We start from the raw sequence: 24,148 nt of genomic DNA, 5'->3' as shown, positions 1-24,148 counted from the left end.
CTTTCTTTTTTTCGTTGTTGCTAAAAATCATACATTTTTGTACAAAATCTTTCTAAACCTAGCAGCTTTCTGCTGATTAACGCTGTAAATGTGTCTGACAAATTTGAAAATCTTTTGAAATATTTGTTTGGAAAATATTTCACCTTCATACAAATTCCGTATAAAAATAAATAAATAAATACATAAAAATGTCAAAAAGTGGTGGGGGTTTGTCAGTGCAGATTAGATTTTTATGCCAATAGGTGGCAGCAAGTGGCTATCTTTCTATGAGTGAGTCATTGAATCATTCGTTTGTCCAGTTTGTTCAAAAGTGACACTTCATTCCTGAACAAAACAGCTATAAGTCTTCATGAGTCCCCTGTAAAAACCTTGTCTCAGAGGACCACCAGGACAAGACCACAGGAAACAGATGATTCTTCTGCACAATCTGACTTTGCTGCAGCCTGGAATTGAACTACTGGTTTCGTCTGGTCAGAGGAGAACTGGCCCCCAACTGAGCCTGGTTTCTCCCAAGGATTTTTTCTCCATTCTGTCACCGATGGAGTTTCGGTTCCTTGCCGCTGTCGCCTCTGGCTTGCTTAGTTGGGGTAACTTCATCTACAGTGATATCGTTGAGTTGATTGCAAATAAATGCACATACACTTTTTAACTGAACAGAGATGACATCACTGAATTCAATGATGAACTGCCTTTAACTGTCATTTTGCATTATTGAGACACTGTCTTCCTAATCAATGTTGTTCAGTTGCTTTGACGCAATGTATTTTGTTTAAAGCGCTATATAAATAAAGGTGATTTGACTTGACTTGACTTGAATCATTCACTTTTTTTTTTTTTTTTAATGGAAATTATTCCTGAACAAAACAGCGGACAGTCTTTATGAGTGAGTCACTGAATCATTCACTCAATCAGTTTTTAAAAAATGGAAATTAATTCCTGAATGAAACAGCTAACAGATTCTATGAGTGAATCATTCACTCAACTGATTCATTAAATAATGCAAATTCATTCATTCATAAATGAAACAGCTGAAAGTTTTTTAGCGAGTCATGAATCATTCACTAAACGGATTTGTTCAAAACCAATGAGTCATTCATGTTATGCTGAGGGTTTGTTTGTTTGGAACTATTTTCATTGCCTGATCAAAACTATTGTGTCTAAAATGTAGTTTCTTTTTGATTGAACTGTTGTATAAAAACAATGCCACAATCATGCTTAAAATTAGTGTTCCTGTAGCTCAATTGGTAGAGCATTGCGTTATCAAGCGCAAGGTTGTGGGTTCGATTCCCCGGGAACACATATTAGGTAAAAAATTGATAGTCTGAATGCACTGTAAGTCGCTTTGGATAAAAGCGTCTGTTAAATGCATAAATTTAATTTAATTTTTAATTTAAAAATGTAGTCCTGATAAGGTATCTGATCGAACTGTGCACTACAAGTTTAGATGTAACCTAATATGCGACCTCCAAGACTAGAGGCCGTCTGAAGCTTTTTGAACTTTATAAATAGCAGAGGGGACAGCCACATTAAATAATAACAATAATCGTAACAGGTCTGGATGGTACTCTAAAGAGAAAGCAGCATAATGCATTCAAATTCTGTGTGCTGCGGTTTCATAAACAGTTATTCCAATTCAAATGTTGCTTACTCACAGCATTTATAAATGTTTATACTATTCATAAGCATGTTGTATAAGCAGATCACAACCTTCTTGTGTCGTGCCTTTAAAAAAAGTGATTCTGTTTAACATTGACCAGTTTGTGGGCCTTGTGGCAGTGGGCCAGAGACGGGGGCCATGGCACTGACATTCCAGGCTGTTTTTGTCAGCTGCTGGCCTGGAGCCAGTGCATGCGGTCAGGCCATGTTTACATCTGTCTGGGCTTCAAGCAGCCACAGGTCTCAGAACAGCACTGTGGATTGAGACAGAGCAGAGGACGACACCCAGACTGTAAACATCAACCATACGCTGATGAACGTGTTGAAATCCAGCGGCCATGAACGTTGCTCCTCAATCCTGCTGGTTTATTTTTCCTCTGGTTTATTGATTTTTTCTTTTTTTTCTGTTTTGAGCTTGCAAATGGATGCAGCACGAGCGGTTAAGATCTGTGTTGATGCATGTCACGCGTCAGTACCTGGAATTCAGCGGTCTGTGTGTTTGTTAAACAATAGATGGGGTGAGACCGAAAAAAAAAAGGAAAGAGAGAGACAGATAGAGGGACAGTGTGTTATTTAAGTGTTAAAGCAACAGTTCGCCCCAAACTCAATTCACTCTCATGTCGTTCCAAACCCATGTGGAAAACAAAAAGAGGAATTTGAAGAATCTTCCCACAGCTCGTTTATATGTCTGTCAAGAGACAAAAAAGCTTCATAAAACCATCCGCATGACGCATGCGCTACTGGACGAATTAAATAAGGTGCTTTTTGACGTTAGTGGCACCGATAACCACCACTGGTTCTTGTGTTTTCTGACCAAACATCAGTGGCGTCAAACCTGTCACCTTATTCCTTGTTTTTTTTTCGAGCTTTTGTTATTTTTCTCACACCAGCTATTGACTTCAGGGGACTGTGGATATAGCACATGAGTCATATGGACTGCTGTTATGATGCTTATTGATGCTTGGCCGGTTTGGAAAAAGCTGCGTGAAGATTCTTCTAAAACTCTCTGTTTGTGTTCTAACGGCGCACACTTGGCAACGAGACTCTCAGGGTTTAATAGAAAAGGCAAAAGCAGATATCCTGTAGAATAAAATTAGGATTATTGGAGGTTGAAAAATGATAAAGAGAAGAGTTTGTTCATCTTATTTCCATAGAGACCAGTGGGAAAGCACAAGAGGAAGCAGCGGGAGGGGGAGGCAGATGACTAAGGCATCATTTCTTTAGCGTTCTGTGATTCATCTGGGGAAATGATAGCACGGCGGATCAGAAGCTAGAGGATGATGGAAGAGTGACATGAAAGAAAGACCAAAAAAAAAAGAACTAAAGCAACTAAAACAAAAGCGAGACCGGCCAGGATTGTGATTCTCTCTCACACCTTTTAACTTTTTATTTCTCACTCCATTGTTTTTCATTTCGCACTTCTCTATCACTTGGACTCGTTTACTGCACTTAGTTCATCCGATGTTTTTGAAACAAGAAAAGAAACTACATTTTAACACTGGAAAAAAACAAAAAGTGAGAGGTGCTTGCCCATAAAAGAGTCATCAGAATGATCCCATGGCATTTTATATGTTTGCTAATGTGTTTTGGACAGTTGCTAGGTGGTTACTTAATATCCCAAATCATATGACGTCCCCCTCCTCCATGCTCCATGATATTCTGATTTATGAATATAATTCAAATACTTCCTTAAATGTAAATCTTTGGGATTTTTGCCCCCATGTTAGTGCATGTCATCACTACTTCCAGTGAAGTGCGGTCAGGACAGGACAAAGCATTGCTGATACAACCTTCACACTAAAGCTATTTAAAGCTGCTGGAACTTATTTCTAGAACATTGTATCGACTACAGTTAATAATGTATTAATATAGAGTGGGGGAAGCGCTTTCTTACCACGTTTGCTATGGATACATACTGGCAAATGTTAAAAATTAAGACTCAGTAATATGTTTTTAATATTAACATCTTTATTTTATGCAGGTTCATATTTTACAGCCTATAACAACTGACATGCATGTCATCTAGCACTAGAGGGCAATATGAGACATCTGAAAAAAGGTACCTAGAATCAGAGTATGGTATTCTCAACATCTTCACTTTCAAAAGCTTAAATAGAATTTTGCAACAATGTTTTTGAGGACAGGTAAAGTGTTTGGATGCAGATCCCAAACAGTGATCAACCTTATGGCACACAATGTGTTTGCCACTCATATGAAACACTGAGATATTATACATCCTATTTCACTTCCAACACCAGAGAGCAGTCTGTTTCACAGTCCATCGATGCTCTTAAAGGAAAATCATATCACAAGGTGATAAAACAGCACTTCTGAATGACTGAGAGGTATGAAGTGAGCATTAGTGTGTGAAGAGCGCCTCCTCTGGTCAGATCACTCCATCGACAGCTGCACACTGTCTGACTGCTGCTGCTGCTGCTGCTCATATTTACGAGCTGGAAAGACACAAAAGAAGCATTTGAAAAAAAAATCTTGGTAACAATCTTACAATCCTATTATTAAAACAAAAAATTAACCGTGTCATGATATTCTCTTCAGGGTTTTTTGTTCAATTAATGTTTTGCACAGATCAACTTCATCTAAAAAAAGTTTCCAAATAATTTTCACAATTTTGACAAACCCTGACCTGTTGAGAAATGGACACGTGATAAACAAGTGTGAAATGAGTTTGGCATAATTTGATTTTTTATATATATGCGTTTTTTAAGTCTCTCGTGCTCACCAAAGCTGCTTACAACATAACTGTTTTCTATTGTAATATATTTTAATATATGTCATTTATTCCTCTGATGCAAAGCTGAATTTCCTGCATCATTTCTCCAGTCTTCAGTGTCACATGATCCACCAGAAAACATTTTAATATGCTGATTTTATGCTCAGTTATCAATTATGGCTTTTATTATGTGGTTCTTGCTACATAAATGTTAAATACAATTTCTGCTGCATAATATTTTTGTGGAAACCGTCACACACCTTTTTCAGGATTCTTTGATGAATAATGTTTAAAAGAACAGCATTTCTTTCAAATACATTTTTTGAAACATTATAAATGTCTTTACTGTCAGTTTAATGTGTCCTTGCTGAATAAAAGTTTGTTTATTTCTTTCTTTCTTTTTATTGTACTTACTCCAATCTTCTGTTTCATGGTTTCCACAAAAATATTAAGCAGCACATGTTTTTCAACACCGTAATAAATGTTTCTTGAGTAGCAAATCAGCTTACTGCAATGATTTCTGAAGACTGGAGCAATGATGATGAAAAGTAAGGAATAAATGACATGTTAAAATATTCTAATAGAGACAGAGAGAGAGAGAGAGAGATAGATAGATAGATAGATAGATAGATAGATAGATAGATAGATAGATAGATATCAAATGAAACAATGTTATTATTTTATATTTGATGTATTTCAAAAGGATATTAAAATGATATTAATAATTAACTAATAGAACCTAATGCATATACAGTAGAAGGGCTATCATAACAATTTAATATAGTATATCCTTCACACAGAAGCTGTCTCTATCTAATAGGGGTTTTGTTTTTATTTTTATTATTTGGTGTATAGCAACAATAAGTGTACCAACTTGGTGATATTGTGATAGGAACTATGATAAATGTTCCATGGTAAATTTTCCAAACGACAAAAAGACAGTTTCTGAGCCCACCGAGCGAGTACATCTCCAGCTGCTGTCTGAGCCGGACCTTCTGCAGACTGTCGTAGAAGTTGTGCTCCGAGGAGCTGCTCGCTGCTGGAGGAAGAGTGAAGATCCGCATTATCTTCCGCTTGTTTCTGGATGAAAACAGAAGACACTCATGGTTAACATTAGAGGAGACGTCTGGTGTTTACAAGTTCAACTGTTATCGTGTTAGTAATGAATATGAAACTGAATGTGCGCTTACTTTCTGGCGTACATCAGCAGGGCGAAACTGACCAGAATGACCAGCAGGTAAACATTAGTGGCCTCGTTCCAGGCTTCATGAACCGAATAATCCAGAGACACCTCATCTGACATCACCCCGTGGCCACCCATAATCAGATTATTGTGCGTTTATATAAAATGTGAAAATATGCCGAAGAAATTCTAATATAAGATGGATAAGATTTTAACAGAAAACGGCAACCCCTCAAAAACATTACAGTCAGTTTCGCATGAGTGCGTCTAAAGAAGAAGAGAACTTCAAAATAAAGGTCCCTGCTCAGACCTTTTATCACTAGGGAATTAATTAAACTTTTATATATCTGAATAATAATACAACAGTTATTAATTGCTGTTATTATTATTGTTGTTGTTGTTCGGCTGTAGTGTTAAGCAACTGAATTCTCCAGCATCCAATATTAACGATGTATTATATTAATGTTCAAATATATATTTATTTCAAAGCTTGATTAATATAATTATATTCTTATTTTGTATTTACAAATAATAATCAAATAACAAAATTGCAATATTTTCTTGACAATATAATATTTTTATACATGTTATTTATATGTTTTCTACATTTGAATATAAAAAGAATTCGAGATCTTTTGTGTTTTTAAAATGTTTTTTATTTATTTATTTTATTTTCCTTTCTCTCTTTCTCACGCATAAACATGCTTTTACTTTGACGCTACACTTCCGTGGTGTCTCTTATTATGCTTTGCTTCTCGTTTCCTTCAGCTGTGTAAACAGGAAGTAAAATGTAACTCCACGGGATGGTTTCATTGGTCGAATGTTCGTGAGGCGTGTCAGAATACGACTCTCTGATTGGTTGCGCTTTTAGCGCATATGACTCTGAACCAGCCACTGCTCGAGATATAAACACACGGAACACATCGTCATTTACACGATAAAGTTTAACAATGTCGTTACGAAGCGTTTTGAAGCTTAGCCTCCGCTCAAATTTGGGGTTATTGGTAAGGTTTTTAAATGAGCTAGTACTCTGAACTGTGAATTATTCAGATATCGCTTCAAAGCAGCAGTAAATCTAATGTCATGCAAGAAAGCATGCGTGCAGCTGTACATCTGTCTGTCACTGCATTATAATCATAAACATACATATCGTTCTGCACTGAAGAGTTGAACTTGGAAACTGACATCAAGTTGTTTATTAGTATGAAATGATATAATACATGTAACATTATTAAAACAAGCCCTGTCCTTCGCAGTACTCACTTTCCCCAGCAAGCAGAGTAGTTGTGAAAACAGCAGCGAGTCACACAAGACACAGCAGCAGCAGCAGAGGGTCAGAGGTCATCAGCCGGTACCCAGTGCCAAACAAGAAGAACCTGCCATTTGATATCGTGGAGCTGATGGAGGAGGTCGAACAGAAGGTTTACACCAAGATAAAAAATGAAAAAAGTCTATCTTAATTTACTCAAAAAATATGAAGACGTTTGTGTCAGTACTAATAGAAGATGTCCATTTTCATCTACAGGGAGGGTTTTTGCCCAATGTCTTCAAGGTTCTCGCCCATCGTCCTGCTGAATTTCGGGCTTTCTTCTCTTATTATAATGCCCTCATGAACAAAGAAAGTGGTATGACCTTTTATCCATACTTCATGGTCACTAGTAGATTTTTCAGTGAAATTTAATAAATTTTTATAGTTTCTTATTAGTTTCAAAAACATGGTGAGATAGGAGACCTACAGTCTAGAACTTATTTCATTCATTGCTTTTAATTCAAATTTGATGTTATATGTAGATAACTTAATGCTTTAAGGGATCAGGGTGTGATAATAATGTGGTTTATTTTACTTGAGTTACAGGTGGTCTGTCAAAAGCGGACCGGGAGCTGATTGTTGTTGCGACCAGTGCTCACAATCACTGCTTGTATTGTGTGGTATCCCACAGTGCATTGCACCGCATCTATTCCAAAAAACCCATGCTGGCTGATCAGGTACCTAAAACTTTAGCAAAACATACTGTTAAACTGTTCACCACCCTCTCAGACTCAGTATTCCTAGAATATTATAGATAATGTGTGTCTGGTCGCACAGGTTGCAGTTAATTACAGGGTTGCGGAGCTGAGCGCGCGTGAGAAGGCCATGCTGGACTTTGCTCTGACAGTCTGCAGGAGTGAAACCGTAACTGAAGAACATCTCAGCACGCTGGAGGCTCATGGATTTGACCGAGAAGATATTTGGGACATTGCTGCCATTGCTGCCTTCTTTGCTCTGTCGAACCGCATGGCCCATCTGACTGACATGAGACCTAACGCAGAGTTTTACAACATGGGGAGAGTGCCGAGAGACAAAGAAAAAGCCTCTGATGGGCAAGCCAAGGACAAATAGACTCTTAGTTATATTATCTATAATATAAAACTATTAAATAATCATTAAGAGGATTGTTAAAACACTGTTTTGCTAAATATCACCCAAAAGTTCTTTCTGTAACCCTTTAACAAATGTTTGCACGCTTAGCTTTTAAGCTTCTTTGATACACGCTGTTTTTTTCGTTAGTCTTCTCAGTGAGAAATTTATCTTTTTAGTTTACTTAAATTAGTTAATATTTATTAAAAAGAGAGAGAGATCTGAATATCACAAATATCTATGACATACAGCTGTGAGCGGGGTTATTATCTAAAAATGAAACCATGACAAAACATTAGAAATGTTGGACATGAGCTTTAGCTGAAATAAAATAAAATGATATATCTAAACTTGAACTTATTTTATTATTTTCATTTAGTTTAACTTGAAGTACTGAAGTATCAAACTAAATTATCTCAAATGAAAAACTATGTCGACAATACAATTTTTAAACAACAAAATCTACCAAAAAGGACGGAAACAAAAACGAAACTTAACTGAAGCTATAAAAGCTTAAATTACAATTAAAACGAAAACATGAATTCAAGATATTAACAATGACTGTAATAGTATCTCAGCTATAGTGAAATAACTGGTTAGTTTGGATACGGTTATACATGATTCAGATAATCATCTAATTTATAGGTTATGTACACATTTTAGTTGCATTTAAGTTTATTAGCTTAAGTGAATAATAGAGATGCAGATCAGGCCAACAATGAATTATTTTTACCATTAAAAACCTAATTTACCATTAAACATTTTTAGAGAAAAACAATCGTAATAAAATGGAAAACCCCTCATGCACATTAAACATATGTAGTTGTTTTTAAAGTAGTCTTACTTTAACATTAAACAGTTTTGCGTGACTTTTGACTTCACTGGTTTTATTAGGTTTTATGTGACAACATTCCTTTACAACAAGCACTCACAGATTTGATTTTCAAAAATAATTTATTTGTTTCATCGTAATATTATTTATAAATTATTTACACATTTATACAAATATTTTTTGGTTTTCCATCTCCCATGATCCAATGTGTAAACACCGACTGAGATCCGGTTCATCTTCTGGTCTGTAAATCTTCATACTGCAATAACAAACCACAGTGTATCAGAGCGGTGCAGTACAACAGTTAAAGCATGTTAGCAAGTAATTCTGAGTGTTTAAAGGTTTTAAATTGGTATGAACCATTATAAGTTATGAATAGATTTCCTGGCATTATTTAGAAATGCTCATAGTTACCTCATATGCTGGTGGAGGAGCGCTTGGGACTGAACTGTAGTTTGGTGGAGGTGCAGCTGAGATCTGGTCGTAGGCTGGTGGAGGTATATCTAGGACCGGACTGTAGTTTGGCAGAGGTGCAGGTGCAGGCAGCACATACATGACTGAACTAAAGGACTGTACCACTGCAGACGGGTCCGGCTGGCCCATGAACACAACATGGTTGACAGGCAAATCTGCGTTCATGTAACTGATCTCGACACGTCTTGACTGAGAGAGAACCAAAGTTATATTTGTTACACATCTTCAGGATTAGTTTTTTCAAGATGGGACATTTTTAAAGGGATAGTTCACCCAAATAGCAAAATTATGTCATTAATAACTTACCCTCATGTCGTTCCAAACCTGTAAGACCTCCGTTTATCTTCGGAACACAGTTTAAGATATTTTAGATTTAGTCCGAGAGCTCTCCGTCCCTCCATTGAAGCTGTGTGTACGGTTTACTGTCCATGTCCAGAAAGGTAAGAAAAACATCATCAAAGTAGTCCATGTGACATCAGAGGGTCAGTTGGAATATTTTGAAGCATCGAAAATACAGTTTGGTCCAAAAATAGTAAAAACTACAACTTTATTCAGCATTGTCTTCTCTTCTGGGTCTGTTGTGAGAGAGAGTTCAAAACACTGCAGTTTAGTGATATCCGGTTCGCGACGATTCATTCAGTTCACCAAATCGAACTGAATCGTTTTAAACGGTTCGTTCACGAGTCAAGAACCGTTTCTGTCAGACGTATCCGATTCGAGAACCGAGGAGCTGATGATACTGCGCATGTGTGATTCAGTGTGAAGGAGAATGACACACAGAGCATCTGAACCAAACTGATTCTTTTGGTGATTGATTCTGTGCTAATGTTATGAGCCCAGGTAAACCGAAGGCTTGAATCAAGGGCAATCATCGCCAATGACGCCATTATGTTGAGTGCAAAAGAACCGGTGAACCGTTTTCTTCAACCGGTTTATTGAATCAAACTGTCCGAAAGAACAACTGATGATCCGAATATCTGGCTCGGCTCTGTGTTCATCTTCAGTTCTCTCTTCACAGCAGTTCAGTCAATGAACTGTTTGAGTACATGAATTACTCCGGGATATTGGTTTGTTTGAACTCAGAGCGAGTGTCAGTCACATTAAAAAAGTTAACAGCTTAAGTCATTTGTGGATTAATGCTTATTGGAGATGCGAACCGTTTAAAACGATTCAGTTTGATTTGGTGAACTGGTTCAGAAAGATCCAGTTACATCGAATAGTCCATTCGCGAACCGGATATGACAAACTGCAGTGTTTTGAACTCTCTCACAACAGACCCAGAAGAGAAGACAATGCTGAATAAAGTCATAGTTCTTGCTATTTTTGGACCAAAATGTATTTTCGATGCTTCAACAAATTCTAACTGACCCTCTGATGTCACATGGACTACTTTGATGATGTTTTTCTTACCTTTCTGGACATGGACAGTAGACCGTACACACAGCTTCAATGGAGGGACTGAGAGCTCTCGGACTAAATCTAAAATATCTTAAACTGTGTTACAAAGATAAACGGAGGTCTTACGGGTTTGGAACGACATGAGGATGAGTTATTAATGACATAATTTTGCTATTTGGGTGAACTAACCCTTTAAGCTCTTGATGAATCTTACCTTTGGTCTGCAGCAGCAGCAACAGAAGGACAAAGCAACAGTGACAGAGAAGATGAGGATGAGAGTATCACAGGCCATCAGGAGAAAACAGATCACACCCTGATCAAATAATAGACACACAGTGATTATGAACTAAAATATGAATCAATAACCGGTTGCCAGATCTAAACAGTATAGAGGATGGGCTATGACACATTGTTGTAGACTATCTCCATCACAATATATAAGGCAAGGCAAGTTTCATCTATGTCTGGTAACACAAGAAATAGTTTGAATCTAGACATATATTTGTACATGTGTGAGATTCAAAGCAACCACTTACCCAACTGTAATAAAAATGAAAGCGTAGAGACACAGCAGCTGCTGCCGTATTGAAACAGCTGAGCATTTGTGAGGATTTGACCTGTGGTACAGAAGATCAGTTTTAAGATAAAACCCATGAAGTTGCCCTCAAGCAAAAATATTACACGTTTTATTAAAACTGACACTTACCAGACATGGTTTACATGTTCTTGCTGCCGAGACTGTCAATACTCCAGTTAAAATGAACTTCAGAACAGAAATGGAACAGAATTCAGTTTTTGTTCTTTGTATAATATTATTTTGGTATTCAGATGATCGACTCACGCTGATTGGTGACCAGAGAAGAGAAAAATGGACATTCCAGATTGTCAAACAGAGTCCCAGTAAGGCTAGCAATAGTTCCAATATCTGTGAGACAAAAACATAAGACTGAGTGCCTGTTTCTTCATGAACACTGAATACTTCTCTTGATGTGGAACAGAAGTGTGTTTTTACCCCCAGAGCCAGTGGCTTGACCTTCAGGAAGCTGGAGACGTCATACTGCCCTCGCTGGTGAACTGGCACGGTTGGCATCTCATCAGCGGGTTTTGGCATCTTTGAAAATAAAGAGAGTATCTTGTCTTTGCACGTCTTGTCTTTCTCGTCAGCCAAAGCTTACTGAGTGTGGAGAAACAATGTTTCACTGATCATTCTGTCCTTCTCAAAGAAGGGAGTCAGGATTTACCTGAAGAGCTGCTTAACAACAAAGAGAAAGCATTCCTGTGGTGTTAAAGAATGTAGAGGGCTGCAACGTTATCCTGTCAATCACAATCATAACCCATGGGTTTACCCAGCGACACATGACCAAAGAATGCAGGTCTGAACATCAGCCTGGCTGGCTCATATAAAGTATGTATATATAGATATGACATTGCTTTTATACAACAGTTCATTAAACGAGTTAATTCAATTGAATTGATTATGTAACTGTAACTGGGTGTTTCTTCATCTTTGGACACTATGTCCCAGCCGGGGTTAATTATTAAATCACGTTTAAATTTGTTTCATATTGGAAAATGTGCCAAGTGTGCCCATAGTCAAACCAGGCTGGTGCTGGTCCATCCAGTCAACATTACCAGAATATAGGCTACTAATATAGTCCGGGGAAAAGTGGCAAAATAGGTGTGTTTATATGGTTTATAAAGAGTAGTCTATAGATTGATATAGCAAATTACATTTATTTATTCACACGTGTAACAAATCCCGTTTTACCACCTTAAGATGTATGCAAAATAAATAGACGACTAGAAAATTACACCTAAACTTTAGTAGTACAAGCTACTGTTGTAGTCAGTTATCCATCTGTTTCCAAGCCACTATATTTGACTAAAAAAAAACAATAGGAAACTTGGGAAATTTTAAAACAGAAGCCTATTGTTAAAAGAATCTGTCATGTGACGCTATGAAAAGATATGTTGAATAGAAGTTTTACTCATCTCTAGCCATCCTCTGCCGGCCCAACACAATCTTTCTTTAAAGAGAATGTAGCGTTCAAATATATATATAGAAACCATGGAGCTGATCATAAACCTGAACATGAATTATTATATCGAGAGATTGCTTTACCTGATGTTGGTGTTGCTCTTGAATCTTGCTGTTTTCATTCTCACGTTATCTAGTAGGTCCATCTTTGTAAAATAAATATGAAAAGACTCCTCCCCTCCAGTCAGTGTAAGAGAAACTCAGTTTAAACATGTTTTGCATGTTTTTTTATTCATCACCAATTGCAGATTATTATTTCTCCCATGGAATAAAAAAAAAAAAGTAAATGCAACTATTTATCCCACAATTCTACAGGTTCTGGTCATATAATTATAATATCATCAAAAAGTTGATTTATTTCAATAATTCCATTCAAAAAGTGAACTGATATATTTCAAATGTTTATTTCTTTTAATTTTGATGATTATAACTGACAACTAAGGAAAATCCCAAATGCAGTATCTCAGAAAATTAGAATATTGTGAAAAGGTTCAATATTGAAGACACCTGGTGCCACACTCTAATCAGCTAATTAACTCAAAACACCTGCAAAGGCCTTTATATGGTCTCTCAGTCTAGTTCTGTAGGTTACACAATCATGGGGAAGACTGCTGACTTGACAGTTGCCCAAAAGACGACCATTGACACCTTGCTCAAGGAGGGCAAGACACAAAAGGTCATTGCAAAAGAGGCTGGCTGTTCACAGAGCTCTGTGTCCAAGCACATTAATAGAGAGGTGAAGGAAAGGAAAAGATGTGGTAGAAAAAAAGTGTACAAGCAATAGGGATAACCGTACCCTGGAGAGGATCGTGAAACAAAACCCATTTAAAAATGTGGGGGAGATTCACAAAGAGTGGACTGCAGCTGGAGTCAGTGCTTCAAGAACCACTACACGCAGACGTATACAAGACATGGGTTTCAGTACCTGGTTTTGAGGACTGGTATCCCTGTTCTTAATTGGCCAGCAAACTCACCTGACCTTAACCCCAAAGAAAATCTATGGGGTATTGTGAAGAGGAAGATGTGATATGCCAGACCCAACAATGCAGAAGAGCTGAAGGCCACTATCAGAGCACCCTGGGCTCTCATAACACCTGAGCAGTGCCACAGACTGATCGACTCCATGCCACGCTGCATTGATGCAGTAATTCAGACAAAAGGAGCCCCAACTAAGTATTGAGTGCTGTACATGCTTATACTTTTCATGTTCATACTTTTCAGCTGGCCAAGATTTCTAAAAATCCTTTCTTTGAACTGGTCTTAAAGCTGCGGTAGGTAACTTTTGACGCTCTAGCGGTTAATAAACAGAACTGCTTGCGTCTTGCAGAAGAACATCGTAGCCGGAACTACTTCTCTCTGTTTATGTCTATGAAGAATCACGAAGGTACTGGGTTACTCCGCCGCGGTACCCCTGAAGCAATCTAAAATAGTCAGAATATAAACACTTATTATAGGTGCACCCTATTGATTCAGGACAAGCTAAAAACACGGTTTGGAAAATGGATTCATGGTGTACTCGCTTATTATATACATTTTTCTACATTTTGAACACAAACAATGTTACGGACCGCAGCTCTGATTGGTTGTTTCTTACGGGAGCGATGTATTTCTGCAAATGACAATAGGACCACTGGGAGGAGCCAGAGGAACTTGATTTTTTCACAGATTATCTGTCTCATATTCTACTGTCAGGACATAATGACAGGTTTAACAAATATGTAAAAAAAAAAATATTTTTACAAAAGTTACCTACTGCAGCTTTAAGTAATATTCTAATTTTCTGAGATACTTAATTTGGGTTTTTCCTTAGTTGTCAGTTATAAGTCTGTGTGTAATGAATGAATATAATATACAAGTTTCACTTTTTGAATGGAATTAGTGAAATAAATCAACTGTTTGATTGTAATTATATGACCAGAACCTGTATATCTGTATGAACTTCATAACTCATAATTGCATTTTATCTCACAATTCTGAAAAAAACTATTGTCAGAACTGAGTCATGAAGTCTGAATTGAGATAAATTTCTCACAATTGATATAAATTCGCAGTTTTGAGAAAAAAAAATCTAAATTGCAAAATATAATCTCACAATTGTAAGAAAAAAGTATTTGTATCTCTTAATATGCTTTTTTATTCTTTACTCTGTGGTGGAAATAAGCTTAACAGAACATAAATTTGTTAGGCTTTGATTATTAATTTAAAGGAGAGAGAAGATCTAAATATCTAGTTGCACAAATGCATTCATAAAACACTATAACACAGTTGTGAGAATACTGTTTGAAATAAATTAGCATGAAAGGCTGTCCTATGAAATCAGATATTCATCTACTTTATTAATTTAATTACAGTATTCTAACGTTTTTCATTGATTTTATTAGCTGTGATCTGAACTAAATAATAGAGCAGGTAATCAGACCCACAGAGTAGTTTTCTGGCCATCTAAACCCATCTTCATGCTGAGATGAAGTGTTAATGTGAATATGCAGTGTTTTGTTTTCAGGTCTTCTGAAATATTTCTGAACAGGTTATGCTGTACTAGAAGTTAAGGGCTGGAAATAGTATTTTGTGACAGCACAGGTCAAACACAAATTAGAATCTAAAATTGTCATTCTATCTTCAGACCATAATTCTAAAAATTAATGAATAGTCAATTTATAACTTGATTGTGCAAACCACTTGCTTGAGTGATGCAAATTACAACATTATTATTTAATTTAAAGTACACTTTGAACACTAAGATAAGATTTTAAATGTTAAGTCTGTCTGTAAATCAATCGTGTGCCGTTTACTGTGTTGAATTAAAAAGTAGAAAATGCACATAAATTAAGAAAACTGCCAATTTATTATATAAAATCAAATCAAACAAAACAGTCATTTGGGGAAATATACAACAAATGAAACATAATGAAAACGTAAGACTCTGAGGCATGTTTCTCATCCATTCAATTTACAAACTTCTAAAGTATAATCTTTGGTTTTCCAACACCATAAATTGTGCAAACGTCAAACATTCCGAAGATATTATTCATCTTCTGGCCTGAAAATCTTCATGCTGCAATAACAGAACACAGTGTATCAGAGCTGTGCAGTACGGCAAATACAGCAAATATAATCAGAGGTTGAGATTATTTGTGTGTATTAACCATTTTTAAATATATTTTCTGATTTAGTAGGTCTGCACTTATTTAGAAATGCTCATAATTACCTCATATGCTGGTGGAGGGGTACTTGGGACTGGACTGTAGTTTGGTGGAAGTGCATCTGAGACTTTTTCGTAGTTGGATGGAGGTGTAGTTGGTACTGGACTATACATTGGTGGAGATGCATTGGGGACGTGACCGTGATTTGGCAGAGGCACCAGTGGGACCGGGGCCACTGCATAGGCGTCCGGCTGGCCCATCGGCATGATGGGGTTGACAGGCAAATCTGTGGTCATATAACTGACCATGACAGGGATTGACTGAGAGAGAACCAATATGATGTCAGTTATACAAACTATTCCATCAGATTTTTTAAAGCATGTTTTAATCCTTTGATAATGTTTACCTTTGGTCTGCAGCAACAGGAACAGGAGGTTACGGCAACAACAAGAGATAAGATGAAGATCAGGATATCACAGATGACAGGGATGTAGAAGAACACATCTGAAGTAACCTAATTAATAGCGAAACAGGGATTAATATAATTATAAATATGACTCAAAAACAAGTTGGCAGTTCTAAAGAGTTTAAAAGACAGATTAGACACTGTGAAATGGTTGTAGACTATCAGTGTCACAATATACACGAGGTAACTAAACCGCTTGTAAACAATATATCACGTAATGATTACCTCAGAAAAGCCAATGGCCATAAACTAGTTACTCAGCTGGAAAAAATAGACTACTCTGGAGAGGAGCAGTTTTATACATTTTTGCACTATATTCCACTGTTCCACTGCACAGGGTTGGAGCTTCTTTTGCCTTACTGCCTTAATTATTTGTGGCACAGATTCAACAAGGTGCTGGAAATATTGAGATTTTGGCCCATATTGACATGATAGTATCAAGCCCAAAAGCACTTCAATTCAGACCCCCTTAAATTTTTCACTCTTTGTTATATTGCAGCCATTTGCTAAAATAGTTGAAGTTCATTTTTTTTCCTCATTAATGTACACACAGCACCCCATATTGACAGATAAACACAGAATTGTTGACATTTTTGCAGATTTATTAAAAAAGAAAAACTGAAATATCACATGGTCATAAGTATTCAGACCCTTTGCTGTGGCACTCATATATTTAACTCAGGGTTATGTCCATTTCTTCTGATCATCCTTAAGATGGTTCTACGCCTTCATTTGAGTCCAGCTGTGTTTGATTATACTGATTAGACTTGATTAGGAAAGCCACACACCTGTCTATATAAGACCTTACAGCTCACAGTGCAGGTCAGAGCAAATGAGAATCATGAGGTCAAAGGAACTGCCTGAAGAGCTCAGAGACAGAATTGTGTCAAGGCTAGGATCTGGCCAAGGTTCTGCTGCGCTTAAGGTTCCCAAGAGCACAGTGTATCCTACATAATCCTTAAATGGAAGATGTTTGGGGTGACCAGAACCCTTCCTAGTCGGAAGTTATAGGAAGTCAACCATCACTGCCGCCCTCCACCAGTCGGGGCTTTATGGCAGAGTGGCCCGACAGAAGCCTCTCCTCAGTGCAAGACACATGAAAGCCCGCATGGAGTTTGCTAAAAAAAAAACACCTGAAGGATTCTCTCGTCAGATGAGACCAAGATAGAACTTTCTGGGCTGAATTCTAAGCGGTATGTGTGGAGAAAACCAAGCACTGCTCATCACCTGTCCAATACAGTCCCAACAGTGAAGCATGGTGGTGGCAGCATCATGCTGTGGGGGTGTTTTTCAGCTGCAGGGACAGGACGACTGGTTGCAATTGAGGGAAAGATGAATGCGGCCAAGTAAAGGGATATCCTGGACGAAAACCTTCTCCAGAGTGCTCCGGACCTCAGACTGGGCCGAAGGTTCACCTTCCAACAAGACAATGACCCCAAGCACACAGCTAAAATAACGAAGGAGTGGATTCACAACAACTCCGTGACCATTCTTGAATGGCACAGCCAAAGCTCTGACTTAAACCCAAGTGAGCATCTCTGGAGAGACCTGACAATGGCTCTCAACCAACATTTACCATCCAACCTGACAGAACTGGAGAGGATCTGCAAGGAGGAATGGCAGAGGATCCCCAAATCCAGGTGTGAAAATCTTGTTGCATCTTTCCCAAAAAGACTCGTGTCTGTATTCGATCAAAAGGGTGCTTCTACTAAATACTGAGCAAAGGGTCTGAATACTAAGGATCATGTGACATTTCAGCAACCATTCTGTGTTTTTCTGTCAGTATGGGGTGCTGTGTACATTAATGAGGAAAAAAATGAACTTAAATGATTTTAGCAATAACAGTGAAAATTTTAAGGGTGTCTGAATACTTTCCATACCCACTGTATATTTAAATTATCCTCATTTGGTACAAAGGAGCGTAAAGTGTGCCAGGAAAATATATTTCACGCCATTACACCACCAGCCTGAACCACTGAGACAAGGCAGGATATATCCATGCTTTCATGTTGTTTATGTCAACTTCTGATCAGATCGTCTTGACCATGTCTACATGTCTAAATTCACTAAGATTCTGCCATTTGATTGGCTGACTAGAGCAGTTGAAGGGGTGTACCTAATAAAGTGGCTGGTGAGTGTATATCCAAATGAATCGACATTGAATCTAATTTGAATTGGAATCAAATCGCAAGCTTGTGAAACTGAATTGAAATTTGTGTAAATACCCAGCCTACTAGACACACACATACTGTAGGAGTGTAACCACTTACCCAACGGAAAATGAAGGGAACACGGAGGGAGAAAGTAACTACCGCACAATTCACAAAGCTGAGCATTTGTGAGGTTTTGACCTACAATACAAAACAAACAAATGAATAAAATTCCCCTAATGTTTGCATTCTTAAACATAGGCCTATTGCTTCTTCTCAAGACAGTGACGTAGACACTTACCAGACGCGGTTTACGTGTGTGTGCAGCTGCGACTGTTAAAGCTCCAATTATGAAGAACTGCAGAATAGAAATGGAACAGAAATGAGTTTTTGTTCTCTGTATAATGTTGTACTGATACAGAAATGATTAACTTACAATGACTGGTGACCAGATAAGGATAAAATTCTTTTTCCAGATTATCAAACAGAGTTTCAATAAGGTTATCAATATTTCCAAAATCTGCAATACAAAAACATAAGATATAGTGCCAGTAAATCCATACACACTGAACACTGGCGAGGCAAGAAGAAGAGATGTGGATCTAAATGCAGCTTGGTTTATTTAACAAAATCACAAAGATGGAACACAGGAGGAGACAGAAACCAGATAACTTTACATACAAAAATAAACACAATACTTCACAAAAATAAATGAAGACTTAAAGGGATACTCCACCCCAAAAAGAAATGAATCACTTACCCCCATGTTGTTCCAAACCCTTAAAAGCTTCTTTCGTCATTCGAACACAATTTAAGATATTTTGGATGAAACCGGGAGGCTTGCCCCATTGACTGCCAAGTAAAATACACTGTCAAGGTCCAGAAAGGGATGAAAAGTATCATCAGAATAGTGCATCTGCCATCAGTGGTTCAACTGTAATGTTATGAAGCGACGAGAATACTTTTAGCACACAAAAAAAACTAAAATAATGACTTTATTAAAAATGTTTCTCCTCTATGTCTCTCTGCATCACCATATCGCCATTTTGGAGAATTTGAGCTGGACAAAAACTGCGTATGCTCTTCTGTGTCAGCCGCAACACAAGGATACTTTTCTACATGTATTTACACTTTGATTTAAACAAAAACAGCACATCTGAGCAGCGCGGCTGACATGGAAGAGCATACGTTTCTCCAAAATGTCGCTACACAGAAGAGATGAACTGTTAAATAAAGTCCTTATTTATGTTTTCTTCACGTACAAATAGTATTCTCGTCACTTCATAACACTACAGTTGAACTGTTGGTAGATGCACAATTCTGACGATGTCTTTCATCCTTTTCTGGACCTTGACAGTGTAAGTTACATGGCAGTCAATGGGACAGTCACAAGCCTCCCGGTTTTCATCCAAAATATCTTAAATTGAGTTATGAAGACAAACGAAGTTTTTACGGGTTTGGAACGACATGGAGGTTAGTGATTAATGACAAAATTTTATTTTTAGGGAAAGTGTCCCTTTAAACAAGATGATAATGGAAACAAAGGACACAGGAAATAAAGAGTAACAGGACCTAAAACCAACACAGAACATGACAAGTTTGTTTTACCCCCAAAGCCAGTGGCTTGACCTTCAGGAACCTGGAGACTTCATACTGCTGTTGCTGGTAAAATGGCGTGGTTATCATCGCAACAGTTGGTTCTGGCATCTTGGAGAGTATCTGTACACGTCTTCTTCCAAGGTTATTGTATGCCTACAGGAAGAGAATACTATATTAATCTATAGTAAATACAATAGAAGTTTTGAACCAAACTGTAGTAAAGTATCAATTAATTTGTTGTAGTAATTCTATAGTTGATGTGGTAATATAACTATTGTAATATAAACAAATGACTTTACCCCAATACTGTACTAGGTTTTTTACAACTATAGGGTATACAGTAATAATACTAGAATACACTAGAGTTCACTGTAGTAAAAACTAAAGTATACTACAGTATTTATTAGTTTATCAGTTAACTAGTTAATACTACAGAATGCTCTAGCATTCATTAACAAAGTGTTATAAATATTACAATATATACAACATAATACACTTTACTACTTTACACATATACTATAGTATGGTTAAAAAACTACAGTATTTACTATAAATTACAATAGTATTTTTTTTCATGTGGGACATTGATCACATTTTGAACATACTGTACATTTTCTCAAATGTATATTTACAAAGCCTAGATAAGGATATGAAATAATGTATTTGTATCTTCTGAATGCAATTCTATGACACCGTCATAATTCGTTTACATGTGCTATTTTATGCTCAGACACTTGTTCTGTAAATGAAAAGATTACAAAAATACCCAAAGATCCAGGTGACGTGACATTTAAGATCTGTTTTTGCCATCCAATCACCATTTCTCAGTTATAAAAATTAAGCGATTTGTGTATATTTAGTGTAAATGTTTTTCAGTCCGAAAGTATTCCAACTTACGTTGCTTATATTTGTACGTTGTTTCCTCTAGCGGTTCAAATCTAATCTGAATAAAAGATCATCTCGCAGAATCGACCAAATAAGGGCACACAGTTTTACTGAATAAATCAGAATTGCTCAACTAATCACTTGAGCGAATGATTGAGTAACTCATTCTCGGGGACAGTCAGGATATGTTTATACATGTGCCAAAGTGTTGTACCTCACGTCTAGCTAGTTATTCTCCCAAACCTCTGCCTCACACACAACCTTTACAGCTCAGCTCATCTTTAGGAGAAAGTAGCTAGTTCTCAACCGTCATTCTACAGCCTCCATGCCATTCTACATATGTATGTAAAGGGAATATGTAAAGAGATCAAATAAAACACGGTATTGAGAAACAACGAGCTTTATTAGCCTACCTAAAGATGATGTCGCTCTTGTCTCCGATCTTCTTATTTTCAGTTTCATCTAGTGTTTGTCTGTCTGCGTGAACACAGACTCCTCCCCTCCAGCTAGTGCGTGTCATTGCACGCAGTCAACTTATCTGGAACTCCAAAATATATAAATAAATCAAAATCAAAAAATCCCCATCATATCAGTTGAAATTTTGCTAAACATTAAAATCTGTCGGTAAGCAGTCTTTTAAGAGAATGTGCTATTCAGGAAGTGAATCGTCTGTAGCCAAAAGTGCAGCATAAAATTACGGAAGCCGTGTGTGTGTGTGTGTGTGTGTGTGTTTGCAAAGAAGAAGCGGCTAATGTTTATTTTGGATTGATGTAATTTTATAGTTCACAACAAAAACGCTCTGGGAATGTGGTGACAGTGGAACAGTGATTGGTTGTTGGCAACAACCAATCACTGTTCCACTGTCACCACATTGAACACATGAAGGAAAAGTAAATTCACGTCTGTACAGTAGAACATACACTGTAAAAAATAATAAGTTGGACCAACTTAAGATTTTAAGGCAACCAGCTTCAGCAGATTTTTGAGTTTACTCAACTTAAAGGTCAAAAAGTTGTACAAACATTTGTGCATGTTTAATCAACATAAACTTGCACGTGCATATATTAAGTTAAACAAACTTTTAGTTATACTTATTATTTTGTGTTTAGTTGACTAGGAGAAGAAGGTTCAACACTCTTCAGCAATAAAAAACAATGAAGCACAATTGTTAGTTTATCTAAAGTCATTTTTGCTTACTGGATCATCAAAGGTCAGCCGCAAATACATTAGTTAATAAAATGAGATTAGATTTGTGTTATTTAATTATTGCAGGTTTGTGTCATATTCTGAGTTTGCATTTCACTTTTTTATTTAATTATGATTAATACTAAATCTGTTTTTTGCGAGTGGGATGAATAAATTCACATTTAGTATGTCAATAAATGGGTAACTGTTGATACTTTTTATATATATATATATATATATATATATATATATATATATATATATATATATATATATATATATATATATATATATATTTGTAAATTAAAGAGTAATGCATTACTAGTTACTTGAAAAAAGTAATCTGATTACATAACTCACGTTATTTGTAATGCATTCCCCCAACACTGGCACTCCATCTGGATGACGCGACATAGCCATAGTGCGCCAGAATTTTACTGGTGTAGAGGAGACAGACGGATGAAGCCAATCAGAAGATATGGGGATTGTTAAGAGACCATGATGATCAGAGGCCAATGGGCAAATATGGGCAGGATGCCGCGGTTACATCTCTTCTCTTTTTGAAAGACATCCTGGGATTTTTAATGACCACAGAGATTCAGGACCTCGGTTTAACATCTCATGCAAAGAACAGTGCTTGTTGACAGTATAGTATCCCCATCTCTGTACTGTGGTGCTAGGACCCACACAGACCACAGGGTGAGCACTCCCTGCTGGCCTCACTAACACCTCTTCTAAGTGACCTAGATTTCCCAGGAGGTCTCCCATCCAGGTACTGAGCAGGCTAAACTCTGCTTAGCTTCAGTAGGCGACCAGTTTTGGGCTGCAGGGTGATTTGGCTGCCTATGGGGCTGGGTTAAAAACAAAGGGAATTTGGCCCAGAGTGAAGGAAAAATGTTTTTCCACATGAGATTTCATGGACTATAAATTCTTTACTTGCTCCACTTTGTGGTAACTGAAAGAGGTTTGAATTGGTTCTTGTAATAAGTGAACACAACCTTTTTTATATTATTCTAGCAGCAGGAGACGTATGGATGCATACTGCCCATCACAGGCATCTGATTGGTTGCGGACACTGCTGCCACTTTCTGATTGGATGTCCAGCTGCCAGGAACTGACTTTTGGCTGCCACTGAACCCTTACTGCAAAAGGACTGTCACAACTTCAGTTTCATGCTGACATTAATATAAAAAATGAAATAGGCTAATAAAAAAAAACATTTTCATGTTTAGCCATTAAAAATTAATTATTACTGAATCTCTGTGTCTGGACCTATGTATTTGGATCTTTATATTCTGCTTAGTAAACTAGCCTGAAACTTTGCCTGTATTCATCTTCACTGGACTTTAAATGTGACCAAATACTGGACCTAGAAAATACATGGAAATTGCAGCTATTAATGTTGCTCCAGTGAGGAGTATTAGTGCATCTGGATGAAGAAGATTGGAAGAGGAACAGCCCCCAACTTCCCCCCCCCCCCTCACTCCCACCCATAAACATCTTCCGCCTCTGGTGATGGTTCCCCCAGTATTTCCACCATGGGCCTCCATACTACCTGTGCTCTGTTCTTCCACCTTATTCATCCTGCCATCGCCTTCTCCGTGGATACTCAAGCCATCAACTTCCCTCCCTCCATCTGCTCTGCTGTGGTGGTTGGCTTCTCAGGATGCTCTGGATTGATAGTTTCCAACCCTGACTGATCCACCTCACCTGCTCTAGTCCTGTCCCCTTCTGTCAACAAACAAACCCTGAAAGCTGTTATTTTTAAGTCCATTCATTCAGTCTTACAGAACAGGTTTCTCATGTTTCCTCCCTGACTCTCACAGACAGATGCGGTTACCAAGCAACCGCTCTTGTAGCTATATCAGTATCAGAGGCTGGAGTGGGGGGATGCTGCTCAATGTGATGCTGAGCCGCTCTCTCATTGGCCACGACTCCCTGACCAGTGTCCCCATTGGACGAGAGCACGTCCCTCAGCATCTCTGTGTCTCCCTCTCTGTGATATGCTTT

At 37.5% G+C, this 24,148-nt stretch overlaps 4 protein-coding genes across 8 annotated transcripts; 1 reads left to right on the top strand and 3 right to left on the bottom strand.

Moving 5' to 3' along the window:
- Positions 1 to 3,604: 3,604 nt before the first annotated feature.
- Positions 3,605 to 5,859, bottom strand: LOC113113596 (small integral membrane protein 19-like). 2 transcript variants are annotated; one of them, XM_026279886.1, is made up of 3 exons: positions 5,578 to 5,859; positions 5,262 to 5,467; positions 3,605 to 4,109 (listed from the first exon to the last, which is right to left on the bottom strand). In XM_026279886.1, the coding sequence occupies exons 1-3, from the start codon at positions 5,706 to 5,708 to the stop codon at positions 4,048 to 4,050; spliced, it is 399 nt and encodes a 132-aa protein (XP_026135671.1). In that variant the 5' UTR covers positions 5,709 to 5,859; the 3' UTR covers positions 3,605 to 4,047. The 2 variants fall into 2 exon arrangements, with proteins under 2 accessions (XP_026135671.1, XP_026135672.1); XM_026279887.1 differs by having other exon boundaries at positions 5,343 to 5,467.
- A 515-nt stretch (positions 5,860 to 6,374) lies between these two features.
- Positions 6,375 to 8,837, top strand: LOC113113594 (uncharacterized). Of its 2 annotated transcripts, none has more exons than XM_026279881.1 (5): positions 6,375 to 6,574; positions 6,827 to 6,991; positions 7,096 to 7,195; positions 7,420 to 7,556; positions 7,657 to 8,837. In XM_026279881.1, exons 1-5 carry the CDS (start codon positions 6,521 to 6,523, stop codon positions 7,948 to 7,950), a joined length of 750 nt encoding a protein of 249 aa, XP_026135666.1. In that variant the 5' UTR covers positions 6,375 to 6,520; the 3' UTR covers positions 7,951 to 8,837. The 2 variants fall into 2 exon arrangements, with proteins under 2 accessions (XP_026135666.1, XP_026135667.1); XM_026279882.1 differs by having other exon boundaries at positions 6,387 to 6,574; positions 7,426 to 7,556.
- Positions 8,838 to 8,903: 66 nt separating this feature from the next.
- LOC113113595 (uncharacterized) lies at positions 8,904 to 12,982 on the bottom strand. Of its 2 annotated transcripts, XM_026279885.1 has the most exons (8): positions 12,795 to 12,982; positions 11,685 to 11,783; positions 11,514 to 11,597; positions 11,379 to 11,435; positions 11,209 to 11,289; positions 10,887 to 10,985; positions 9,215 to 9,463; positions 8,904 to 9,059 (listed from the first exon to the last, which is right to left on the bottom strand). In XM_026279885.1, exons 2-8 carry the CDS (start codon positions 11,781 to 11,783, stop codon positions 9,033 to 9,035), a joined length of 696 nt encoding a protein of 231 aa, XP_026135670.1. In that variant the 5' UTR covers positions 12,795 to 12,982; the 3' UTR covers positions 8,904 to 9,032. The 2 variants fall into 2 exon arrangements, with proteins under 2 accessions (XP_026135670.1, XP_026135669.1); XM_026279884.1 differs by lacking the exon at positions 12,795 to 12,982 and having other exon boundaries at positions 11,685 to 12,760.
- Positions 12,983 to 15,536: 2,554 nt separating this feature from the next.
- LOC113113593 (uncharacterized) lies at positions 15,537 to 21,473 on the bottom strand. Of its 2 annotated transcripts, none has more exons than XM_026279879.1 (8): positions 21,367 to 21,473; positions 20,078 to 20,221; positions 18,906 to 18,989; positions 18,771 to 18,827; positions 18,590 to 18,670; positions 16,260 to 16,367; positions 15,919 to 16,173; positions 15,537 to 15,765 (listed from the first exon to the last, which is right to left on the bottom strand). In XM_026279879.1, the coding sequence occupies exons 2-8, from the start codon at positions 20,174 to 20,176 to the stop codon at positions 15,739 to 15,741; spliced, it is 711 nt and encodes a 236-aa protein (XP_026135664.1). In that variant the 5' UTR covers positions 20,177 to 20,221; positions 21,367 to 21,473; the 3' UTR covers positions 15,537 to 15,738. The 2 variants fall into 2 exon arrangements, with proteins under 2 accessions (XP_026135664.1, XP_026135665.1); XM_026279880.1 differs by lacking the exon at positions 21,367 to 21,473 and adding an exon at positions 20,966 to 21,266.
- Positions 21,474 to 24,148: the final 2,675 nt, after the last annotated feature.

This window comes from Carassius auratus, chromosome 14, assembly GCF_003368295.1.
Source record: "Carassius auratus strain Wakin chromosome 14, ASM336829v1, whole genome shotgun sequence".
Lineage (NCBI taxonomy): Eukaryota > Metazoa > Chordata > Actinopteri > Cypriniformes > Cyprinidae > Carassius > Carassius auratus.
This window is presented reverse-complemented; position numbering and strand designations above follow the sequence as displayed.